This window comes from Fundulus heteroclitus, chromosome 10, assembly GCF_011125445.2.
Source record: "Fundulus heteroclitus isolate FHET01 chromosome 10, MU-UCD_Fhet_4.1, whole genome shotgun sequence".
NCBI classification, from domain to species: Eukaryota; Metazoa; Chordata; class Actinopteri; order Cyprinodontiformes; family Fundulidae; genus Fundulus; species Fundulus heteroclitus.
The window spans coordinates 31,457,622-31,484,224 of record NC_046370.1 but is presented as its reverse complement, the minus strand read 5'-3'; the positions used below and the strand labels follow the sequence as shown (position 1 = coordinate 31,484,224).

At 39.0% G+C, this 26,603-nt stretch overlaps 1 protein-coding gene across 12 annotated transcripts in view; it reads left to right on the top strand.

Moving 5' to 3' along the window:
• Positions 1-26,603, top strand: part of cacna1g (calcium channel, voltage-dependent, T type, alpha 1G subunit) — a 333,543-nt gene that overhangs the window by 289,946 nt on the left and 16,994 nt on the right. For 6 of the 12 annotated variants that reach the window (XM_036142517.1, XM_036142513.1, XM_036142507.1 and 3 more), the window contains 9 exons: positions 2,199-2,350; positions 5,439-5,548; positions 9,316-9,449; positions 13,044-13,114; positions 15,693-15,771; positions 16,077-16,198; positions 18,119-18,541; positions 20,681-20,833; positions 24,544-24,666. In XM_036142517.1, the coding sequence (XP_035998410.1) occupies positions 2,199-2,350; positions 5,439-5,548; positions 9,316-9,449; positions 13,044-13,114; positions 15,693-15,771; positions 16,077-16,198; positions 18,119-18,541; positions 20,681-20,833; positions 24,544-24,666 (1,367 nt within the window). The remainder of the gene's footprint in view (positions 1-2,198; positions 2,351-5,438; positions 5,549-9,315; positions 9,450-13,043; positions 13,115-15,692; positions 15,772-16,076; positions 16,199-18,118; positions 18,542-20,680; positions 20,834-24,543; positions 24,667-26,603) is intronic. The other 6 variants (XM_036142509.1, XM_036142512.1, XM_036142508.1 and 3 more) reach the window with 4 other exon arrangements.

The window sequence follows — 26,603 nt, the reverse complement described above, 5'->3', positions numbered from 1 at the left end:
CATGTCTTAAATACGTTTTAGACACAGTTTATTTCAGAATTATTCATACTAGATTTACAATTATTTTTATTCAACAAAAAAGTATTGTCTAGTATAGGAAATAAAACATTGATCTCCCCAAATATAATAAAACCAGAAAACATGTAGTGTCAGAAATGATTTATAACCTTAATAATCAAAGCAAAATACTTTGTTGATGTTACAGCAATAAAATACGTGTTATTTTGGCTATATATCTTTGGCAGTTAACTTGAAGTCTTTTATTTTGGAAGGGCTATTACACTCACCCTAATCCTCCACAGATTCTCAATTAGACTCATTTCAAGACACTGCCCGGATTGCTGAAGAACTTAGTTTACAAGTAGCTTTTTAAGATTAATTTGTTTTTAAACCTACTATTTGCCTTTTAGCCCTCTAGAAGCATTTAAGCACCATTAGCTCATTAAAAAAGTATGCACTTTCAGCACATTAGCCTTCTATCAAGCTTGTCAGCTTAAAAGGAGTTCTTTAAATACCATTAGCTATGTATCCAGCTATTAGTTTGTAGTCCCACTATTAGCCTTGTACTCCCTCAGTAGCTTTTTTGGCTGACCATAAGCTGTTCTGCTTACCATTATTTGCAAATTAAGTTACAATACATTTTTTAGCTTTTTAGATTAGCCTACTGTCAGCCAAGTAAAATACCTTTAGGATGTTAGCTTAATGTTTGTCTCATAGCCTACTTTTTTTTTTAGCTTTCCAGAAGCTTCTTAGCATTTTAATGAAATATTACTTCATTAAAATACTTTTAGCTTGATTGGCTGCTATGAGCTTGTTTAACTATTAGGATATTTTTTAAAATTGTAGTTGCTTCTGAGCCTGCATTAGAAATACTTTTGGTCTTATTTAGCTACATACGTTTAGTTCTTGAGCATTCTATTAAATTATTAGCTTTTAGGAGCAAACTGATTAACTCAAAATAGGTCTGTTATTGATAATTAAAGGCACAAATATAACAGATTCACAATCTAAACAGAAATTCAGGTACTTTAGTTTACATTAAACACAAAGATTCTCAGTTAAAGCTGATTCTGCTTCATTAAAGTATTGCATTTAACGAATTAGCTATTCCTGTGAGATAACCTGAAAACCTGAAAAATAACCTGATTACCTGAAAAGTTTTACAGAAGCCTAATTGGTGTGACGATTTCTCACAAGAGAAAACCTTCCATTAAGCACATTCAGGTTATATTTGCTGCACAGGCTGGATGGATGTATTTGTTCTTTCAACAGACACTGATAAGTAAGCCTTACTCGCTCATTAGCTGATATATGAGTGGAGTTCCACGGATTGGATGAGGAACCCTCTTGGTACACACCACGAACAACACACATTCATGAGAATCATCTAAAACACAGGGTTTCAGCCACAGCAGCACAGCTGTGATAAGTAGGCAGACAGAGAGGGTGCACCCCAAAGGATCCAAAGGTCTTTTGTCTTTTAATCAACTGGTTTTAAAGGTATTAAATTCTCCAAATTCCCACACTGGTGTGACCTCTTCTTCACTGATGAGGCAATAAGGTGATAGATGACATACGCTTTCTCTTTCTTCCTCATTCTCACTCTAAACCCAGCTATCCTTCGTCTCTGGACGGAAGGAATCGGGGAGAGATAGAGTGATGGATGAGTATGGAAAACTACTTTCCTGCTCTATTAAGTTCTCCACCTGAGAGAGGTGAATGAGATAAGGAAAGGCAGATTTTGAATGGTCCCACAGAAAAAAAAAGGAGATCTCCCGAGCAAAGTTTCATTTCATTGAGCAGTTCATTAGTCATGACATTCAAAGAATGTTTCACTGTCGATCAAAGGAGAAGAGCTTTCACTTCATCAGTCATTACTGCAGAGTGCTTGACGGGAGTCTCCCTTTTTCTTTGACCGTTATCTGATCTGCCTTTCTGTTTTAGAATCTCGCTTCTTCGCGCACACTGTTGTATTGTCAGTTTGAGTCAACCATTAACCGTTTACTAATCCCTCCCTTTTTTCCAAGATTCATTGGCTTTTTTCCTCAGCACTCTAGGCCTACTGTACACTGTCCCTGTCTATTACCTTCTGGCTCACTTTTTGACCACCACCTCCCCTTCCTCCTTTTCCCTTTACCCGTCCTCTTCCTGATTACCCCTACCCTTACTCCCCCACCCACTCTACCCACTTCCAACAGAAGCTCAGAGTAAGCCCTACTACTCCGATTACTCCCCCACTCGGCTGCTCATCCACAAGATGTGCACCAGCCACTACCTGGACCTCTTCATCACCATTGTCATAGGGCTCAACGTCATCACCATGTCCATGGAGCATTACGAGCAACCGCAGGTCAGACGATAAACATCCCTATGCACGATGACGCCAATGCTCAAGTGGCCTTGCAGAAGTTTGTCAAACCTCTTGATGCTTTTCACATTTTGTGAGACTGAAACTCAAATTTGAATTTGAAAGACCAAAACAAATAGTTATTTGAATAGCATGCAATTGTTTAGTTGAAGAAAAAGGTAGAATTTTTAAAAAAAGTTTCACAAATAAAAATTGGAACAGTTTAGCATGTGTTTGTATTTAGCCCCTTTCACGCTGAAATTCTTCAATAAAATCCTCTGCGACCAGTATGAACATTGATGAGCTAAATACAGGGAGGAAGAAAACCTGATAGATACTGCAACACTGAGACTGGGACGAAAGTTCAAGTTTGAGTAAAACAACGATCCTGAGCATGCAATGGCATGTCTCAGTTCAAAATATATACATAGTTACAATTGAGAATTTGTGGTAAAACTTGAAATTAGATTTTAAAGACCCCTTAATCATGTTTGACAGAGTTTAAGCTATTTTTTAAAGAAATATGGTCAATGATTTTTCTCTCTGGATGTGCACTTTTGGTAGAGACAGGTATGCGTTTGCACTGGGGTTTATTTAGGGGTATCAGGTAAAGGGGGCCTGAATACATCTAATTTTTCAAATTTAGAAAGTATTTTATAAAAAACTTAACTAAATTTATAATTTATCTTCCACTTCACAATTGACACACTGCTAGTGTTGTTCTATCACATAAAAAAACAGATGACTGTCTGTGGATGTAACATGACAACATGTTTGAGGATGATGATTGCTTTTACAAGGCACTGTGACTAGCGCTGTTAAACTGTTTCCATAGTAATCCTAATCCAGTATTGTTTTGGAATGTTCCTAATTTGAGTTCTGTTTTCGATAAAGATTTAATTGAGGGGAAAAAAACTTGAAGGGGATTGTAATTGCCTGGAAAGAAAAGTTTCAAAGATCTATAAAGATAGGTCAAAAACAATAAAACAAATGTTATGGGCAAATCAAAAACAAACAGAGAAAAGAATAAAAGCCATCAAATAGTTATTCAAATTGTAAAATATTACCAGCTTTGAAATCCATTGATCTTTAACAGTTTGTGTGTTTCAGATTTTCTCTTTTTTAGTCCAAAGATCCTTTCAGTAAATATTGCCAGGTATTACCAACGCTGATAAAAAAACGCTCAAAAAACAACAAACAAAAAAACATTTCATACACATTTGACAATCAATGTCAGAACTATAAAAGTAAGATGAAAATAAAGTTTAATTTTCCTGAAAAAAAAAAACAAGTGAATAAAAAATATGCAAAAGAATAATTTAGAAATAAAAATGTATCACTTCACGTCAAAAGTTCTCCAAGGTTTTCTTGGAGACCACAGGTTCCCAGTGGGGCTAACATCCAAAAGTTGTGCCTGGAGTGCTGGAAGAAGCTGCTTTTACAAAAGGGCTATTTATTGAATTTGAAGCAGAGTCAATATAGCTCTCAAGGTAGCTCCCAACCTTTCTTTACCGAACAAGTAATATTCCAGATATGGAGAAGAAACGAAGTCTCCAGAGCGTATAACTTTGGACCTCTTGCATCTTTTGGCCTCAATCCTTGTACTTCCTGGAAAATTTCAGGCTACCCTGGATGTTTCTTTTGTCTTTCTGGAACAGAATTGGCATCTTCGCTGCCATCTTGTCTGAAAGCCTTTCTCTAAAAGTCTTCAGTTCACTGTGCATACAGATGCACTCAGACTAACCTGCCGCCATGGCTGAGCAGACTTTATAGGGGTGCAAAATAAATTACTGGTGCACTTCTAAGCATGCAGGAGATTGGGATCTTGAACATCCTGTAGCATTCTTTGCTGGAATGAAGCCATTTGAAGTTCTGTGGTGCAAATACAATGACGCCTTTGCAATCCATAACATTTGATTTAATGCCCAAACAAGATGCATTATCAATTAATTGTGCGCATTCAAGAAAACAGCAGTCGTATATGGAATAACGGTAGAGAGCCACCACAGTCTGAGGCCTCGTCCTCATGCTGATCACCAACTGGTGATGAGGTTAGGTCAGCAGCAATGTCATTCCATCTTCACCACTCCCAAATTCTGGAGGTAATCTCTGATTTACCCCACCCTGTGGAGGCAAGGAGGGACATCTTGGAGGATAGAACTTGGTCCCTAGGAGCAGTGATTTGGGATTGCCACTGCTTTCAGAACCTCATCTTGACTCCCATTAATAATGACAAACCTTGTTTTTCCCATTAATGAGAAGCTGCCCCAAATTATCATATTGCCTCCACCAAAACCTCGTGGGCACTGGCAGGGAGGATTTGATGAATTTTGCTTAGGTGCAGCTCAGCTGCTCAACCCATATTGCAAATGTGACACCACCTAAATGGAAATTAACAGAATTTCCAACAGTACAAGAGTATTTGCCTTAGCTTTGTTATGACAAGGACGAAAGTCGACCAAATACAAATTCCCAGACTTTTTCTGTTAAGTTTAAGATCTTGGAACAATAAAATGTTGATCGCTTCAATGAAATGTGTTTAGAGGGAATCAAGAAAGGGTTATAAAGTATGTACTATAGCCAATATGTGTAGATATTCTGTGAATTGAAGAGAGTTTTCGGAAAAGTATGCAGTGAATTTCAATAGTTTAGCAGGTCAGAATAAACAGTGAGTTAAAAAAGACCTTTTGCAAACTGGGCCTTGCTGTTCTGTGATAATTTGCCACCGGTGAGAGATTAGTCAAATCCCTGCTGACCAGCAGTGCTCTCTTTGCCTCTCTGCTAAAGGTCAGTTATTACATGCAGATGGAAATGGTGAATTCTCCCACAGGCAAAAAATGGACACTTTGATTTTATTTATTTTTTTGCCCTTTTCACTGATATTGTGAGAGGAAAATGCAAGCGATCTATAAACGGTAAGGTTTATTCTTGGGAAAAAAGAGGAAGTCTAGTGAAAATACTTGTTTATCATTTTGTATGTTTGCAGGGCAGTGTTAGTGTGCCTTTGTGATACCCACTGGTCACTCTACTTGAAAATATAATACAACGTTTACTAATGCTTTATATTAACGTTTGCTGATTTCCCTCTTAGGAACTTGACAACGCATTGAAGATCTGCAACTACATCTTCACCCTTATTTTCGTTTTCGAATCAGTCTTCAAGCTGGTCGCCTTCGGATTCCGTCGCTTCTTCAAGGACAAGTTAGTATTCAAACCATGGCTAATCTTCCAATTTAAATAAATTATGAACTTTAGAAAACATCAGCCGTCTAAAAAACAATCATCCTAAATAAACCATGAGATCAAATTTCAGGCTACTGATACTTGATTAGTTATGGACGTCGAAGAAAGTGGTTGCTGGCGGTGCCGTTGTTTAAGCTCTGAGTCATGTGGAAAACTTGAGGCAACGTTTAGGGAGCTTTGAGCTCTTTCTCAGCCATATTGGTAAATGTCTCTGTGAATACAAAAGGCCTCGTTAAACAGCCATAAAGCACAACTGTTTCTGATGATTTCATAGTTTTAGAATTCCTGGCGTCCTTCTGAAAACCACACAGTAATGCACCAGCACAGTTCCAACAGCATGCATGTACTCTAGCACACGTTAACGCAGTTTTGCAGCCAGACACACACACACACACACACACACACACACACACACACACACACCTCAGTTGTTTGAACCAGAGCTAGCCACCCAGGATTTCATGGTGCCCACTGGCTTTGCCATGGTTAGTTGTTCGTCTCATATTTACTTCGGCAGGAGTTTAGCAAAACATCTCAACACTATAACCTGTTCTGATTCTTAAAAGTGCAAAAGACAATACATTCCACAGCTGTAATTGAGAGTTACACAATATTAACTGCAAATGTATTCTATATTCAGTTTAACAATATATGCATCCGTTTTACTTTTCATTGTGCTTTAAATAGGTAGAATCCATGTTTTATATTCAGATACATAAGCTTGATTTACAATTTGCAATGCACTTCTATAGACAAGTTATGATTCTGTGTTGTTAACCATATTAGAAGTTTGAGCACAATTTTGTCAGCTGGAAAAAAAGCTTAACTCATTATCAATGGGCTAGTCATTAACATAAAAAACATGAACTAAATCCCAGCAGTGGGTTTTTGGAATATACAAAAGATTTGTCAATATTTCCATAAGCATACGTCAAACTTTGATATATAATGCTCATTATGAAACATATTTAAGGAAAGAAAACTTTTTTTCAATTCAAATCTGAAAGGTCTTAATTAACAAATAAATTCCAGTTTGAAGCCAAAAGCATTTGCTAAAGGTCAGGTCTTTAGAACTTTCTAGAAAAAGTACTGTTTTTTCTCACTATTTTTACACACCCCTGAAAGGACACTTTCAAAAGGATTTGGTTTCCCTTTCCAGACAGAATTTTTTGGACATGTTTAAAATCTTGATTTGATTGAGGGATAATTTCGAGAATTAATTAATACCAAACAATGTGGCTTTAATATGAAATGTTAATGGTTTGCTAATGAAGCACTGACCGGATCATATTGTTTGTTCATTCCCATGCTATGCTATTTCTGTCTGCCATGATGATTCATGTGGCTGACACGGCAGGGGGCTGGTTCGCTATTAGTTCAATGAATTGTCTGATTAATTTAACTAGTACTTGTCTTACTACTTGGGGCCACTCATAAGTAGGTGTGACAGAAGTTTTGAATATAACACAAGGCTCAGGCTAGCTTACATGATGATTTCTATTTTTTAATGAGAATATACTCCATCTCTGGAAAGAACAGATGTGGAAGTGGTTCATGGTATTAAGCAGAAAGGGCATTTGAGATGAAAAGGTCATTTTTTTATAGGGTTCAGTGACATTAGACTATTTGTGACATATAAAATGTAAAACTATATATACATCCAAGCTGGTCCATGGTCTCAAATAATCTTCCTGTGGAGTCAGATTGTGAAGCATATCTGGTCAGAGTAACTATCTGAGGTGAAAGTAAGGTAGGGTTCACATAAACAGCCAGATTATGTTATTTCACCATGCATGCTTCACATGGAAAGGTTGCTGTGATGGATCAGCCATATATAGCCATTAAAATCAAAGGTGATGGAGGTGAAATGCTTTAGAAAATGGCCTTTTTAAGATTATAGAATTCCACCTTAGCTGGAAAGCTAAGTGAAAAAAAGCTAAGAGGTGTTCACAGCAGCTAAGCTGCTGACTGCTCCGATCCTCTTGGATCCCATAAAAAAAGAAGTCTTTTAAGGCAAACCTTCTTTTGCAAAACTGGTTTATAACACATATGAAAGTGGAATGTAAAACTGTATTTATATTAAAAAAAATGTAATCGAGGTTGTGCCAATCAAGATTTCATTCATCCAATACCAATCCGAGTCATTTAAAAATAGGCGTTTCGAGATACAGTGAACCAGCCCCTTACTTAATTATAGGCAATGCCATACATATGCTTTAAATTAACACATTACACTTAATCAGTATTACTTGACCTATATTAGTATTGTGATTGTTTCCCAGTTAACTCCTTCATCAAGGAAATCCAGATACTGCAGTCTCTCCTGTCCGTTTTACCTGGCAGCAACAGATATTTTGTCCCAACTAGAGTTTCTGCAGAACAACCTAAGAGCAATTAAGACTAGGGCCACATAAAATACATACACTTGAAAAGTGCATAGCATTAACATTAGGTTTTAAACATATCAGACATGATTCAAAGAAGCACAGTGTTCAAACTTGTTGAATTAATAATATCTTGTTTCAGCTGAGGACCTGTATATCCAGAGCACCTTATTCAAGTGGCAAGCTAACGTTAGCATGTGGTCTTTTGCTAACATTTAAAACAATTATTCAAGTTATTTGTGTTTGTGCAATGCTCAGAAAAAGATGTTCTCTTGCTTCATAAACTTGGCTCTTTGCTTTGAATGTACAATTTAAAAAACAGCTGTTTTTTTTTTTGTTTTGTTTTTTTTTTTCAAAAATTACTACACAAAACAGTGTTGAAGGACTTGCTGGGAATAAGTTTGACAAAAATCAAGCAGTAGACCGACAGCAGGTAGTGGGACAATCTGATACCATGACTCTATCATGGTATATCTATGGTATATCTATTCCCAGATATACCATTTTTCTCCTTTTTTACAAAGAAGAGGGGAGTACAGTTACCAAACAGGTGTTTATGAGAAGCTTAAATAATAGAACAAAAAAATAAAGTTTTTAGAAACGATAAAAATAAATAAATACTGGAAAAAACAAATCTCTTCATTTTATTCAATTGGAGTTGATGGGATTACTGCCAAATGAGAATGATAAAAATAACTATAAAAAAGGGATTTAAGTCTAGTTCTTCAGCCATATCATAGGCACTTAAGTGCAGCAAATGTTAAGCCTAAAATTATTCATACCCTGGGCAGATATAGATTTCATTTGGGAGTCTGGCTGGGTCACTCCAAAATGTCAATATTTTGATTTCTGGTAATCTCAACAGATTATTGTAAATTCATATTTGCATGGAGTTATTCTGTGCTCAAGTGTAAAATATTTAATCATTAAGAGACAGTCCAAACTCCTGACCATTTCAGACAAGATAATCACAGGAGCAGAAACACAGTTGCTACCGTGAGAAAGCCGGATTTGTACCGTCTTTACAGGAAATCCATTTGAAAGTTATGTTTTGAGCATGAAATCTGCGAGTCCAGCATGACTCAATTCAAACTTTGAGTTGACACCCCAGTGCCGGAGGAGATGACTCAGAAAGAAGAAATGGGTGGTAGTTCTCCTGTGCCACCTTGCAGGGAATTGTATTCATCAAAGGTTTTGGTTAGAAAGACGTGCTGTACAGCAAGTCTGCAATGGTGACTGATGAGTGCATGTGTGTGTGTGTGTGTGTGTGTGTGTGTGTGTGTGTGTGTGTGTGTGTGTGTGTGTGTGTGTGTGTGTGTGTGTGTGTGTGTGTGTGTGTAGGTGGAACCAGCTGGATCTCGCCATTGTGCTGCTGTCCATCATGGGCATCACTCTGGAGGAGATAGAGGTCAACGCTTCACTGCCCATCAACCCCACCATTATCCGCATCATGAGAGTGCTGAGGATCGCAAGAGGTATGATCTACCCACCCTCTCCCATTGTTTTTCTCGTCTTTCCTGATGCTCTGCCAGATATGTCCACGCAGCTGCTTCTTACACGGCGCTTTGCTTTTAAGGAGTCTTCTGTCATCTCTGGGACTCCCCTATCTGTCATTTTTGCACGGCAGGACTTAGCAGGACTTGGGCTGAGAGTGGGCCGACCAGATGGCGTAGGGAAACGCAGTCAGCAGACAAACACTACGGGCAAGGACTTTAGCTGCAATGAGCCGGAACTGGTTATGGTAGCGGGAGAGGTAAAGATAGGCGGTGGAGGAATCTAGGGAATAATAAATAACTTCTGACCTGGAGATCGATCAATGGGAGATAGGATAAAGTCGTAAAGAGGAGCATTTGCTGTCAGAGGGAAACAGATTGAGCTGAAACAGGACGAGAGTAAAAGAAAGGTGTTTTGGTGAAGGAGAAAACACACCTGACAAATGCTACATTACCAGTTTTTTTTTGTCCAATTAATGAATGGTAAAAGAGGGCATGAGGGAGAAAACAGCAGGAACAGAACCTGCAGTATAGTAGTTTGAAATTGCTTAACTCCTGCTTTTAAACTTCACAAAAGTCCACCTGTCTAAGTCTGTGAACGCAGAATAATCCACACTTCAGCTTCGTCATCTGAATCTTTTGACTGTGACAGGTGTCCAGGTTTTGTTTGGTCACTGTTAGATTGTATTATCATTCTACTCCCTTCAGAAAGTGATATGTTGTTACCAGCCACAGTGAAACAATTAATAGATTAATAGATTTAGTCGAGTGTAGTGTCATTAGCAGTTGAAGGTTAAACTCAATACGTACTCGAAAGAACAGGTACAACAGATACATTTGCTCTCTCTTCCGGACCTGTAAGAAATCTCGCAGCTTGTTCTCGACACATTCAGGGCAGAACCTTTTCCTTGTGTGTTGTCCAAGAAATATTGTTTATCAGTTCAGAAATCTGGTTGCTAGACCTCAGATGCTTCAGTGGGAGGGACCTTTAAAGACTTCCCAGGAGTTTTGCACTTGGGCATTTATGAAGTATGAAATGTACATTTATTTTGTTCTTGTTGCGTGAGAAAAAGAGGTGGTAAAGGACCATTTTACTGCATTTCTTTACTCGAGGTCAATTTTCTCTTCATTTGCAGAGTATGTGCAGGCCTTGTCAGTCCCATTATTCTTACATTGCTTGCAACAATAACTATTATTATTTTAGTATTACTGACTCTTTTGCTGCAAGAGCCCGTGCAAAGACAAACGAGCATAATACGGGAAATGAGAAGAAACCATAACTGTCCGGTTACAAAATAGCTAAAACAGTTAGAATGAATAAAAAAGAAACACACAATATAGATTAAAAATAAGGAATTAACATTTTAAGTTTGAACAACAGGTAATTGAATGTAGTCCAAATTCCTCCAAAAACCTGAAATAGCCCTATAGTTTAGATTCAATAGGAAGCTTCCTGCCTTACTGCAAAATAAGAGCCTAGAGCCTAAAACATCCTCCCTATCTGGGGCTCTTACACTCAAATAACACTATATTACACTGATGCTGCTGTACAAGAGCACTTCACAAGACAGATCACACACTGACAAAATATATTGTGGTCTTTTGACGTTGTGATCTTTGGGCAAATGTTTAGAGAACATGGATCCCAAAGAAGCAACCCAATATTTTTGGCCAAATGTTCACTGTAGATTTTCAGTCTGTTGGCTTGCTGAGATATAGTTTTAACCTTCCGGTAGTTCTTAGTTGCAAAGGTACTCCTTTATCTATTTTATACAGATTCAACATTATATTTTCCTGTATCTTAATATGTTTTTGGGGCTGATATATGGATGGAAAATGTAGCTAAACCATAGGGATGATCCAGTTTATGTTTATGTCAAATAATGTTTTTTGACACTTTATTATTGGCTGTCTTTCCAATTATTTAAATGTGTGGCAGCTTCAAAAGAGCCAGTAGCCGAAAATGTATTGTTGCCCTACAGTGGGGGTGTTTGCTCATAAAAATGTTAAGGGAAGTGGAAAAATGGAGAACCAAAAAAGAGGTTGCATGTCTAAACACAGAGCAGCAGTATTTGAAAATTATATTCTAATGAAAGAGGAAACAAATACCCATACAAATGCATCATTTTTAGGTCGATTCAACTGTGATTCACTGAAACCTCATTAGAAAAGGTACCAAAGGGAGGCTAGTTATATGGACGAGAAAGTTAAGATCCAGAAAGCAAAAACAAATATATGAAGTTGGTCAGACAAAAAGAGCAACATAGAGCATCCACAGCCAGCTATAAAATTCAGTGCAGCCTGTATCATGGGACTTTTTTCAAAACAGATACAGTAGAATTATAATTTCAGAAAAGTCCTGTAAGATTTTAAACCACCATACAAAACTGTTTTGAGAGTGCCTGAACTGGGATGGTTCGACAGGAGAATGATGCCAAACATTCAAGCTGAACACTATTAGGAAGAGAGAGTGAACTTAAACCTTAAACAGTGAGGAATCATCTTAACAAAAAGTAGACCAAAAAAAAAATCTAAAATCCACAGAAGAACGTGGTATTATTTTTTTTAAATGTTGGAGAACTTTTTTGAAAGACTACCTAAGGAAATACTGTAAAAAGCTACCAAGAAGATTTATTTATCCTCATAAAATGGGTTTCTATGGCCAAGGAGCTGCACCTATGCCTTACATTCACAAGTAAAAAGCAAAGCATTGAATATAAAGGTGTAAAGCACATTGTTACTGGGACCTAGAGTGGTGGTGAGATGTTCTCTATAGTAATGAATCATGCCTCTTTCTCATCTTTAATCCAATGAATGAGTTTCGGTTTGGGAGTCCTTTAGAGAATGGCTCTTGCTCGTAGACGTTGTGCCATTTTTTTCTTCAGTTGGTTTTGCCCTTTCACTTCCAGTTAAAGGAACTTAAATACTTACCAACATAGCTAAACTGTTTGGTCAATTTTATGTTCCTAACTTTGTGAGATCATTTTTTTTATTTTTTATTATTGATCGTTTCTTAGTATTCCAACATGACTGCACAGCAGTGCTAAAAAGCAAAGAAGAAAAAGACAAGAAGGAGCAAGTTTGTTCTGGAAAAACCAGACTGTCCTCCACCAGATAGATAGATACCTTTGGAATTAATTGGTGAACAGTGTGCATGCCAGGACCTTTCACCCAACATCAGTGCCTAACCACATAAATACACATTTGAAGTGCATAGACACGCCACTATATCATGTGGAATGTCTGGCCAGAAGCGATAAAGCTGTTAGAGCTAATGGGGTGGGGGGTGGGACGGGGGGTACAAACATTTTAAAACCCCTGGTTTAACAATTGGATGCCAGTCAAGTTCATGTAAGGGCAGAGAAGAGAATACCTTTGCTAGTAGTTTGCAGACTAAAAAAGAGATGAGGTTAGAGGCATTTAGATGCTTCTGCTTCATTTACGCACCCAGCTTTTATTCTTTTCAGGGTTATAGGAACGCCCTTTAAACTGTGTAGACATATTGATGTTATATAAGACTAAACATTCTTGGTTTGGATATTTTTTATTATTATTATTCTGTGTGTTTCTCCACAGTGCTGAAGCTCCTGAAGATGGCGGTTGGAATGAGAGCTTTGCTGGACACCGTTATGCAAGCTCTGCCTCAGGTACACAACCAGCTCGGCTACATATGTAAAAGCCATTGGGTTTGCTATCCTGCCTTTTCTTTTTTGTGGATAGATATTACCCTAATGTGTCCCGCTGCTGATGTTTGCATAATTACATCTCAGAAGCATTTTATTTTGGTACATGTTTTTTTTTTTTTTGTTTCACAGCATCATCTTCTTCCACCAGCCTATCCTCCCTGACTGTATGCAGTCTTATTTGCATTAGAATTCCCCTGCTGAGGCTGGGGAAGGAGTGCTGCTCAAGGTTTTGTTTGGAACACTGGTGGGTGGATTTGCAGGGTGAGAGATTTGGTAAAATGGAGCAACTTTCTGCAGTCTGGATTGAGGAAAAAAAAAAAAATAAAGGATGCTGTTCTCTGCTCCCAGCGTTCTTTGATAGCACCTCTGTTGTTTTCATTCAGATAGAGACGCTGTCACAGTGAGTGCTATTCCAGGCTAAAATTCTGCCAGAGCTTGTCAGAAGTGTTCAGAATTAATAAAGCCGATAACGGGAGGTGATGTGGGTGTGAGCAGGTTGCTGCTTGCTAATTTGCACTGACAGTGGATCCAAGAGCTCTTCATTACCCAAACCCACCTTTGTAACAAAGCTGTAATCCACTATTATATCTGTGTCACTTTTATCTGTTATCAGCAGCTCAGCTGTCCCTGTGAGGTGTTATATTAAAACGGGCATTATGGTACTGTTTGTTTCCTTGGCAGACAACTGAAGCTTAAATAACTTAGGATGTGGAAACAGCCTTCGTCAGCTATACCTCTTACTGCTAGAGCCAGTAGTTCCAGTGTTATAGATAACGTTACATGATGTGAACTAGAACTCTCTGTAATATCAAACACTGCATTGCAAAACATCTATACACCCCTTGAACCATTTCAAGTTTTACAAATTACAGCCACAAACTTGTATGTGTTTTACTGGGATTTTATATGTAGACCAACATAAAGGGAATTACAATGGAGATACTGGACCCTTATAAGTACTTGGGTATTTACCTCAGCAATAAACTGGACTGGAGCCATAATATTGATCCTCTTTCAGAAAGATCAGGGCAGACACTATCTGCTAAAGACACTGAGACCTTTTGGAGTGCAGGGGGCGCTCTTTAAGATCTTTTCGGACCTCCTAAGTGCATCGACCTTCTTCTATGTTATCTGTTGGAGCAGCAGCTTTTCCACAGCTGAAAGGAAGCAGTTAGATAGGCTAATCATTAAGGGCAGCACAGTTTTAGGAGGTCCTCTGGACACAGTGCAAGTGATAGGAGACAGAGGAACTCTAGCTAAAAATAACATCACTGTTGGACAGTGTCTCCCACACCATGCATGACAAAGCTTCAGAACTGGAGAGCTCCTGTAGTGACAGAGGGCTGCATCCTAGCTGCACAAAGGAGTGTCATCGCAGATCCCTGCTCCTAGCAACTTAGACTTTATAACAATCCCGACTCTCTCAGCTCTCGGGATATTCTGCATCAGATCCTCTAACTCACTCTGGAATTTCTCTTTCTCCTCTAACTCATACCATACGTATGAGATATAATCACCAAAAACATTAAACCTCACATCTTTAATTGCTAGCTCCAGACTCATCACCCCATTTGATAGTCTTTTTACCTCCAAAACATTCCAGACAAACTCCTCCTTCAAGAAAACTCCTACACCTTTTCTCTTCCCATCCACAACATGGCAGAACTGCTTGAACCCTGCTCCTACATTCCAAGATTTGCTACCTTTCCACCTGGTCTCCTGAACCTACAGGTTTTACACCTCGTCCACATTCTGTCAGCCGACTCTTTTGCTTTTCCTCTCATAGTCCCAACATTCAGAGTCCCTACTTTGTCCTAGAGTCTTCAATTTCCTATTTTCTCTACCTATGGACACGTCTTCTTCTTCTTCCTCCTCCTCTTCTTTACTAACCAACAGTAGCAAAATTTCCACTGGTACCCTGTCGGTCACCAGCACCAACAGCAGGTGTTGTTAACCCGGGCTTTGACCTATTCGCTATGGAGATTATGTTCTTGACTCACATGATAAAAATGACAAACTTTTATGTCGGATGCCCGTCCATAAATGACCCTCTGCATTTATCAAAACATGGGACTGGAACAAAGAGGACACAGCATACTCTGCCATTTTTGAGGCAGTATTGATTACTCATGGCTTTCAGATACATCAAATGTGTGGCAGCCATATTGGAATTTTGAGAATTCCGACTTCAGAAGGAATTCCGATTACGTTTTTCTAACTTGGAACGTAGAACACATGACTTATGAATAGAAGTGGAGCATACATTTAAACCACGCATGAAGTGACAATAAGTAGGAACATTCATTTTGGCTAATGACAAAACACAATACACTTTAAAAATTGTTTCATACTGCTATTTTAAAACTGCCAACTTGGAAAACATTTTGGTACTGAGGTGTCACTTGTCAAAAAAGTTTAAGAAACACTGCCTACGAAAGTGTGGAGTAATAGCAGTTTCACCTGAAAGCAACAGTGACACATCCCCACCAGTTCGTCCTCTGACACATCGATCCCTCACTCAGTCTCTGTCTCTTTGCAGGTGGGGAATCTAGGTCTACTCTTCATGCTCCTCTTCTTCATCTTTGCCGCATTGGGAGTCGAGCTGTTTGGTGACTTGAGTAAGCCACACGCATAGTTTAAACAGACAGCTTGGATGTAAAGATTTTCACTTTTAAATACTACTCAGAGTGCGCAGGCATGCACCGAGTCTTCAATTCTCCCCTCTCAGGGTTTAATCTACCTGATTTTAATTGCTTTCTTAAATCCTTTGTTGAAACACCACATTGATCTCGCTAATTGTGTCCTAGAGCTCTCAGATTAATAAAACATCTTCAGGGTAATTATGTCACTGCAAAGAAAAGTCACGAATGCAGCTATCTTGATGTTTCTTACTTCTTTTCTACTTCTGCCTCGTTTTCCGCAGTCTGTGATGAGCTCCATCCATGTGAGGGCCTGGGCCGCTACGCCACTTTCAGAAACTTTGGGATGGCTTTTCTTCTGCTCTTCAGAGTTTCCACTGGCGACAACTGGAACGGCATCATGAAGGTGAAACGTCTTCAAAAGCATACCAAAACTAGTTTCCAAACATTTAGAGCCAGCATCTTCAGAAGGTAGAAAACGTTGACAGAGTTTTAAGAAGTGTACAACCACAAACCTGAGGGTATGTTGTTGAGATTTGATGTGCTAGAACCAATGAAAAGTACTGCATAATTGTGAGATGTATTCTTTTACCAACATACTTTAAGAATTTAGTATGCATTTGTTTTCTGTCCTCCTGAGATAACACTTTGTAAAATCCTCCCAGTTTGCCCATTGTGAGACATATAAGGAATTTCTTCCTTTGTGGCAACCAGAGCCGCAAGTCCTGGGCTTTGTTCACACTGCAGGTCTTGATGCTCAGCTCTGATTTCTTGCTGAAATCGGATTTCTGTGAGGTGGCCGTCATACTGCTATTAAATGCAGCCGTCATCAGACCTCTGTCTGAACGGTTCAAGACAGCAAAGCGACCCGTGTGCGCAGATAACAGAAGGAGACGTCACAGAGCAGTGTACTGTTTACAGATGTGATGGTGAATGTAATTGTTTATAGACGTGTTCAATAAAGTTTTGTTGAAAAATAATAATTTTGAAGAGCAAATAAAATGCAGATGCCAACCGGCATCTCTCCTTGTTATTAGAAAGCTGTAGAGCAATGGGAGCCGATATTAAGACCACATAGTAAGACAGAACAAGGTAAGGAGAAAGCAGCACGGCTATTAACAGCAGTATTTTATGGAGCCCTAATTGCTACTACTATGTGTGGATGTGTAGTGAGAGGCAGGAGAGTGATGTGAAAGACGGATAAAATGCGACATGGCCATTCACATGCGGACACTTTGAAAAAAATCCAATACATATCTGAATTAGTACCACATATGGAAGTGGCACAAATCGGGTTTTTAGGGGGGGTGAAAAGATTAGAATTGGGCCTTTCACACTGCCATGAAAAAGACAGATATAGGTAGCATATGGGCAGAGAGATCAGAATAGTGTCGCATTTCCCGGCAGTGTGAATGTAACCCTTGTTAGATATGTCTCTATATATAAACAATAAACTCTTCAATCATTCTTCTTGGCAAATTAGCCGAAGCTCCGTCAGATTTTATGGAAAGTATCAGTTTAGAAGTTTTCCCACAAATTCTTAACTGGATTTAGGTCTGGACTTTGACTGTTCCATTCTAGTCCATGAATATGCTTTGATCAAAACTATTCTATTGTAGCTCTGCCTTTATATTTAGGCTTATTGTCCTACTGGCAGTAAAAAGTTTGCCCCACTGCATTGTACTCCACACAGCGATTTACATTGTGGCAGAAAAGTCTTATCTCATCTGCCACTGGGACTTCTTGAGGTGTTCTTTAAGCAATAGTTTCTTCTTCAAACTCTTCTACAAAGGCCAGATCTTTATTTTGCTCACATTCAGAGAATCTCTCACCTGAGCTGTGGATCTCGGCAGGTCCTCTAGAGTGGGCCTGTTAGATGCGTCATTGATGAATGTTCTCTTTCCCAAATGTGTAAGCATAGGTGTTTCACATCATTTTATCCACTTATCCACTGCTTTGTGCCTGTCACAATAAAATATATTGAAGTTTGTGGTTGTAAGGTGACAGAGTAAACAAAAAATGTTCAAGGCATATCAATGCAAAGCAAAAACATTCAGAGGTTATAAATTGTGGATTGTATGCATCACCTGATACAGCTAGTGGTTTGTTCTTTGGATTTATATTGATTATTCCATGCATTAAAAAAAAAGTATTTTTTCATTCAGTCGAAAGAAGACATAAATTCCTGCAATGTTTCGTTAGGGATACATAATTACAATGCTATGTCTACATTTATATTATTTCATAATCAGAATAAGCATAAGCCTTATCTTTCTCAACAGTAAGTGCTTCTGGGACTTACTCATGTTTTATTGCCCTTTTACAGGACACCCTGAGGGACTGCGCACAAGACACAGGGACGTGCTACAACACCGTCGTGTCTCCCATCTACTTTGTCTCCTTCGTCTTGACTGCCCAGTTTGTCCTGGTCAACGTAGTCATCGCAGTCCTGATGAAGCACTTAGAGGAAAGCAATAAGGAAGCCAAAGAGGAGGCAGAACTGGAGGCGGAGCTAAACCTGGAGCTACAAATGGAGGGGGCAGATTTGGCATCAAGATCCCCCCAGCTCAACCCTCTGGCCCTGGGCATTGATAGGTCGAGCTCAGGGGGTTCCCCTTGGAGGTCCACTGGAGGTGGGAACTTGGAGCAGGAGAAGGAAGGTCCTATGGACTCTCCCACTGCTGACATAACCAGAGACTCTGTAGATATCAGAGAAGAACCCACCTCACACCCAGAGCCCCAGCTAGAGGTAAATTGTCATTTTGTGGTATGTAAGTTTATCAAAATAAGCAGGATTACTTATGTAGTTTAACACTGCAGTACGAGTGATGTCTCTTGTTTTAAGGTCTTGCAACTGTCCTCATTTCCTGACTGATTAAATATGATTTATAACCAAACAAAGGAGGCATCACAAATGGGACTGTTGTAACATTAAGGGGCAAAGAACACAGATTTACACCCAACAGCACAGCTCTTTGTTTTTCTACTTAACAACAGAGATTCTGGATGTTAGGAACAGCCGTCTGCTTTTAAGACATTCCATGCACACCAAGTCCAATTGGATTGTTTTTTAGGGACATACAGCTGATCAGTCAGGCGGCCCACCGAGACATGATAAAAAACATGAGATTATCTCCCTATGGTAGCAGTCGTCTGTTAATCATAAAACTCTCTAAGGCATGTAGGTAGTGGTCGACAGAACTTCAGTTTAATGTCAATGTGTAATCAAATCAAAGTAGGCATAGTTTCACTGGAACACATTTGAAATGTGATCTCTCTCCCAGCCCTGGTTTAGGGCTGCTACTTTGCAGATTTATTTATTTATTTATTTGCTTGATTTCAAAGAAATATGTAGTGGGAATGCTTTGTTGTGGGGTGGCGGGCGAAGAACACTTTCTGGGTGTTCTGCACTTTATTTCCTGCGAAGCACAGTACGTAATGTCCCAGTTAGAAATAACTTTTTCCCGTGTTTTCAGCCTCATGTAAAAGTACGCATTTCTCTATTCTTTTTGAGTCTGTATTGGCCTTTAGTCAGAGAGCAGCTGAGGCCTGTGGTGACTCTGGAGGAGCTGCAGAAATCCATCCAGGTGCTAGAATCTACTAGAATCAACAGGAAAATGATTTGTTGTGCAAGAATGACAAGAAGAAAGTCGTTGCTGAAATAAAGCCATGAGAGGTTTAATTTTCAGTTTGCCATAGGCCGATAGGGGACAGAGCAAAGATGTGGAAGAAGGTGCTCTAGTCATATGGGACCAAAAGTGAACTGTTTTGTCCTAGAAGCATAATTCTGGTTGAAGAGGAAAACTATGACTGCAAGTCATTCTCAGTGCACGGTCCCCTGGTGACACATGGTGGTTTTCTTCAGCAGGATCAGAGAAGGTGATCAGCTGCTGGAAAATGAACGGAGCTAGTTTCAGAGAGCTTGTGGAAGAAAATCAGTTAGTAGCTCCATGACACCTGCTGGTGGAAATGTAGTGGAGACCGGCAGCGGTAATTGTAGTAAATGGTGGTTCTACAAAGTATTGGCTCAGGGGGGATTGAATACAAGCAAATGGCACACTTTTATTTGGTATAAAACAAAAACATTTTCACTTTACTACTATAGAATACTTTGCATGTTTAAAACCTGAAATCTCACAACAGATACACACGTCTTTAGCTGTAACAATTGTTCAACATATTTTATGAGAACTTTCTGTGCAACTGGTATGCTGTACAACCAATTCAGTCAGAGCAGAATGGTTTATAGCCTGTGTTCGTCACATCATTCTTCACGTGTGTGTGTGTGTGTGTGTGTGTGTGTGTGGGGGGGGGCTGATCCCTGAAGGCAGCATGCCAGTCAGAGACAGGTCACAGTGCCATGGGAAAGCTCAACCGCGGGTCTTGTTGTTCACTTCACAGCTATTTCTAGACAGCAGGGGGAACTTTTAGGGGATAGGAAATGGAGGTCTTGCTATTGTTATCTTTCCCCTTTTAAGATGTTATCCATCTGTCTCTGCTGCTCTGAGCCGTTACACCAAAATCTCCTCTCCATCCCCCAAGAAGACCAGCTCTGCTACAGGGTTGTAGTGCCCCCTTGTGGCTTTAAAGGGAAGCATATGCGAGGTTTTGATTGATGTCCACAGCATTAAAAGTTGAAAGTTTTATTTGTGATCTAGTCCTCCTGACTGTATGTTTGTTGTGTTCTTTGTTTTTGTGTATCTGATTGATCTGATTCTCTCCTTCCTCTGTAATCTTCCCTCCCCCATCATTTATTCATGTTTCTGTGTTTATATATATTTCCGCACATATCTGTCTTCCCTCTCACTCATTTCCCGTCATTCTTTTTTTGTTCCTTTTTCTTTGTTTTCTTCCTCTGTTCTCTCTTATTCTCCCTGCAATATCCAAGTTTGTGCAGCGGCGAGCGCTTTTTGACTCGATCTCCCTGGTCATCCAGGGCTCAATGGAGGGAGAGTTGAGTTTGATGGATAACCTGTCCGGCTCGATCTGCCACTACTACGCGCTGCCCCCCAGGCCCCACAAGCACAGCACCGACAAGAAGGTCAATAATCACCAGAAACGCCGCTGATGACTCGCCTCCTCCATTTCATACATCCATTGGCTCTTATTACACTGCTACTTGTGGGGCAAACAGGAAAGGAAAGAAATTCTACTAACATTCAGCTTATTTTAGGTTGTTTTTTTGGATGGAGAAATCTCAAAGTGAAAAGATGAATAAACTAAACATGTTCACTTGGATAGATCCACACACTGTATCATAAGAGAATCCGACTCTTCTTTAAGCCAAAGCAGCTATTTAGAAGCAACTTTTATTGATCTGACTTAAACTCCTTGACCATAAAGCTTGGGGTAGTGAATGTCAAGAGTACATAAAAAGGTTCAGAAACTTGTGTTGAATGTAAAAGATCAATGCAGCTGGAGCTCTAACACGGAGAATGATTAAATTACTTCTGAATACCATCTAAAGGCCAGTAGAGGGGGCGTAGTCTATCTTATAGAAGTTTATCAGACAACAACCCTGTCTCCTTGCTTTATTACCTCAGTAGCAATATTTCAAACCAACTCGTCTGTTCACTTGTCATCATAGTCTTAGCATGGTGGATTTGGTCATTTAGGGGCTAAAAGCTAAACAAGGTGATTTATGCTTTTCATTTATTTTAAGCCTTCATTTGTTCATGTTCAAAGTCCATCCCCTTATTTTGCTGTTTTCATAGCTGATTAAGAGCTTGATCTGTTGCTTTAACAATGTTAAAAGTTTCTTGGGCGGGGCGATTATCCAACACGGGTAACTTTTGTTCTTACTAGGGGTTTTTTTTTTACTCTGTTTTGCATATCTTAGCTTATCAGAAAAAAACACCCTGTATTGATAATTTCCTTTGTACAGTAAAAATATATATATATATAAAACCTGCAGATAAATGTCCTTAAGGGGAACCAAATCATGACTTTGGGAAGACGTTTGCTTTAAAGTACGTCCTGTTTGGTAGTTCAGGCTAACATCACTAAGGCCGTGTTCACATAAAATTTTCGGCAATGCTTATATTTCCCAAAACTCTGTTTGTACTGCCGACAGAAATTTGGTGACAAAGAATATGATTTTAATAACCTATTCCTATTTTTTTGCTGTCTATGTGGATTGGATATCCATTATTAAAAGTGTGATGTAGCAGCTTAACTCAGGCACAACATAGCTACTCTCTGTGCTATGAAACTTAACAGCATTTTTTTTTTGTTCTTTTTCATCAAAGTCCAAATGTAAGCTGATTAGGTTAAATGGCCAAGAGACAATGGTAAGCTGTGTCAAAGACATTTGGAACTACCTTCAGAATTTCCTTTATTTTTAGCCTAGCACTGATTTAGCCCATATCAACTTTTAAATTTGGTTATTGTTCCCTTTAACTAGACATTTATTGCTATCTGCTGGTGCAGCATAGATATTATTTATATGTGCTGCCAGTGATCTAACACAGAAAAAATATGGTGCTACATGGACACTTTAGTTTTTGGACACCGTTGTCATTCCTGACCGAAACGCAAATGATGGTGTAGTATCGACTGTTTCCTCAACTAAAGTAATAGATCTGGTTGCCAAGTGTGCAATGTTTTACAAAGAAATGGTCAGTTCCTAATGCAAGATAGACAAAAATGTATAGAGTAAAATTCTGAGAAATAGGTCTTCTGTTAGATAAGTAATTTAACCAATGCAGGATGGTTAGTTGTGCATATAGATGCTCTCTATTTTACCTGAATTTTCATAGTCCTGGGGTAAAAAAAAAAAAAGAAGAGCATCCTATGTTTTGTTTATCTTGTAGCCCCACAGCCATTACCATGTTTGTCCTGACGTTCCCCCCACAGTGAATATTTTCCCCTTCTTAACCAGCCATGTTGCCTGCGGCCATGCCCGCCACCACCCACCTCAGCTATGATCTCATTCCCTCATTTGGTTAAAGTCGTTCATGCTTGGCAGGTTTTATTTGTAGTCAGGTTTGGCAGACTCGGGGAACACTGTTTGATGGCTTCCTCTGTCTCCGCAGCTCACTGTCACCGTCATTGCATCTGTGTGTAGCTGTGACAGTTTTGTGTGTTTGTATAGTTGATGACCTGCTTTCCCTGTCAGTCACACAGCAAAGTCATAACGCTCTCCCCAGGTGCTTTAGAAGCCAGCACAGAGTAAACTCTGCCAAGTCTGCGGGGAAGTGCCTCAATCAATAATCAGCATGAAACTGAATAATGCATCAGTGTGCCTGTTTTTCTGATTCGAAGACAAACGTTGGACTGTTATGTCAGCAAAGCAAAGTCCCATCATCTAAAAGCTTTCAATGGGTTATAATGTTAGTATTAAATGCCAGTTGCCATGCTTCGCTGTCAAATTCCTAACCTGAATGGTTTTCCATGAATTTATGATCTTGGTTCTGTCTCCTTTAATTAGGTTTTCCCTCATTAAAGCGTCTTTGACAGAAGCCATAAGTGTGTTTAGACTCTTCCAGACTGGACCCAACCTCCACAGAATTTATAAATTAGCATTTTACTTGTTTATCCATGTACGCATTTCAATGTGGTTTTAGTCCTGCGCATTACATCATTGTACTGTTGTACCGTGTCTGAAATTGTCTACTTCAAACCACTTGGTCCCTTGTTTAGATTTATTTGAAGATAACTGTCTCAGTTTTGTTCATCAATTTCCAAAATACAAACAAATAATGGTTCCAGTGCATAAAGTTGAGAAGAAATATGTATCTTCTTAAAGGCCAATTATACTGAGCTGCAAGAGACACTGAAAGAAAAAAAAAAAAAAGATGAACCCATTTTGTAGATGAAATATTATTTGCCGAGAATCCCGAGTTACTTTTTCAAGCTCTCACAAAGTTTTGCAAAATCCTGGTACTTTTGCAAGATCAAGCAAATGTTATGCAAGATCTGAAGCTAATGCTACATTTGTGAGATTCCATACAAGTTTCGCAACGTCTGGAAGTATACTTTTGCAAGATCCAGCAAATGTTTTGGAAGATAAATTTGTTTTGCGAGATCCCACAGAGGCTTTGCAGGATCCAGGGTTACTTTTGCAAGTTCCCACAAATGGTTTGTGATAACCTATGCCCCTCCCCAGGAAGGTGTCACAGCTAAACAGAAAAAACAGGCCAGATGTAGCTTCTGTGAAAAGAAAAACACAGAGAGAAAACAAACTTAAAAACTAAAATAACATCAAATAGTACAACATTGGTAGTCTTGAGGTCCTCCAGCAGCCTAATCCTATAGCGGTGTAACTATAGGGATAGTTCAGGTAAAATCCTAAGACTATTCTTAAAAGTAGACAAGGTTTTAAACTGGGAGTTGTTTCCTGATAACTTAAAGATCTGCTTCTGATTCTACTTTAAGAAACTGTAGGGCACCCTTGTGATAATTAACTTTAATATTAGTCCTGGCCATGTGCAAAAGTGAAATATTTTAGCATGTTCTGTTTATTAGAACATCTGGAGAATTGAATATCACTCAGATGTTAATTGCTGAAACAAAGTAGAAACCTCACACAAAAGTACACAAATGCCGAAAAGAAAATAAACATCTATTGGTGGCAATTTCGTGTCACCATGACTTAATGGTAGAGGTCCTGTGTTGCCAGAGGGGAAAATGTTTTCCATCATAGTCCCTTCCAGAGCTCCAGGTTTTATCCATGTGTGTTTCTATATCTGTGTGTCATTCGGAGTTTGCGCTGTTCTTTCTGCTCACCAGTGGTTGTCTCTTCCTGCCTAGATCCCTCTAGCGGAGATGGAAGCTCTGTCTCTGGCTTCAGAGAAATCCTGGTCCCTAGCTCTGACAGACGACTCGGCCCCTGACGATTTTAACCCACTCATTCTAACCACTCTGGAATGCAATGTACTGACAGCTCTTCTCTCTCTTCTTCATCGCTCTTCCCCGTGCTCCGTCCTGCAGTAGCTTGTCCCGTCTCCTTCCCAGGGCACTTCCACAGCGACTTGTACTCCTTCTACACACGCTCAAAAGAATATTGTTGTTGGAGAGACACATGGATGAGACTACAGCAAAGAGCTTATTTGCACCTGTAGCCAGATAGGAGACCATAAACCTAATTCACCAAAGTGAAAAAGATGATGAAAGTCATGTGTATTTTCCCAAAACAACTGCCAGTTGAAACTGGAGATTCTCTGTCAGATGCTCTTCTTAACATAATGCTCTTTTTAATATAACTTTCAAATTGATAGAGTCCTAATTTATGGCCATCCACAAATGAGAATTCAGGCAGAAACTGAAAATGTGATAAAAAAAACAACAACTTAAGAGTTTGTAATTTAAAAAGTCTAAGACATTAGCAGGTGAGACGTGCACTTCTCCTTTTTCACAATGGTTGTCATTTTAATTTGGGGGTAGCTTATAGATAGATTCCAATGTAATTGTGTTGTTTGAAGTGATTTCCTAGTGTTAGAATTACCGTGTAATCAGTCACGTTATTTCTGAAAAGCTTCTGTTCATTGCAATAAATCATACAATGTTGAGTTATGGACGATTCAGACAGGATTCCCCCAGTATAATAAATGAATAAAAACTACCACCGTTTTAACACATTAACAACATTTTAAAACCAAAAATCTATAATGTAATGTGTAATTTATTCTATCAAATAAATACGGCTGAAATAGCATCCGTATCCATAATAGAAATAGCATCTTGATTATTACATGGATGTAATGTTACAATTATTTGCATTCATTAATTGGATTTTGATGCACATACTAAATTGTTACATTTCCTTTTGTCATTCTGTGCTTTAAAAAGAAACTCTGGGACTTGAATTTGGTTTATTGTTCCGGCAATGTGCTTAATTAGAGCCTTCAGTCGGTAGCTTAATGGACATGAATCACAGTTTGCCAACCGTCTTTGCTTACAAAACAAATTTACTTTGATAAGAGTGTTCCCACACCAGGGGTCTCATTTATAAAGCTTAAGGACACACAAAAGGGTGCCTGAAACGTATGCACGTCACATTCCACACAAAGCTTGGTATGTATAAAAACAAAAACTTGATGGAGAAAACATGCAGTAACAACTCTGACCCAGGCGTACTCTCATTTTTCTTTTCAAATGTTCAATTTTACTCCATAAACAGGCTTTAATCATAGATTGACTTTATAATAAGCAATCAAAGCTCAATGTTATTGAGGCTTGCACTGCTGACACTTAAAGCTATAGTTGGTTATCCTGTTCAGAAACAAGTTTTGCTATATTGGGTAAAATTGTCCTTCAATCCTGAAAGTTGTCAATACATTATGTATTCAGAAAGGAGGTTAAATAATTTTATCACAGTGGGAGCTGCAAGCCTGTCAAGACTGGGATTGGTCAGAGTTTTGTTTTTGCCTGCAACCCCCTCTACCCTCGAGTTCCAGGGGTATAACCTTATCTATTTTGTCCCACATGACAATCATTCCGACGAGCTCATGAAATACCAGTGTGCGTGCTCATTCCTTGTTAGTTTCTACTTGCTGGCTGCAGATGCATACTTCTTATGCTTATGTATCCTGTTAGCTCCGTGGTTAGTGTTGAGGAAAATATCTTAGTTGTTATATTAATAAGGCATTTGTATGGAAGTAATAAGTAACTACTGGCCTCTAAACTGTGTCTTCTTTCGAGGCAAAGTAAACACGAAGCTGGCAGGATGTGTTGAGAGCGGGTTTGTGGCTGTGAGGTCATTTGGCTTGACCCCTGGTAGGACAGGTTGTACGACAGGTGAAAAACATTGTGCAGTAACATGTGGGAGCAGAGCATTTTTATTACAACTTTTCAGAATTTGTCCACATCTC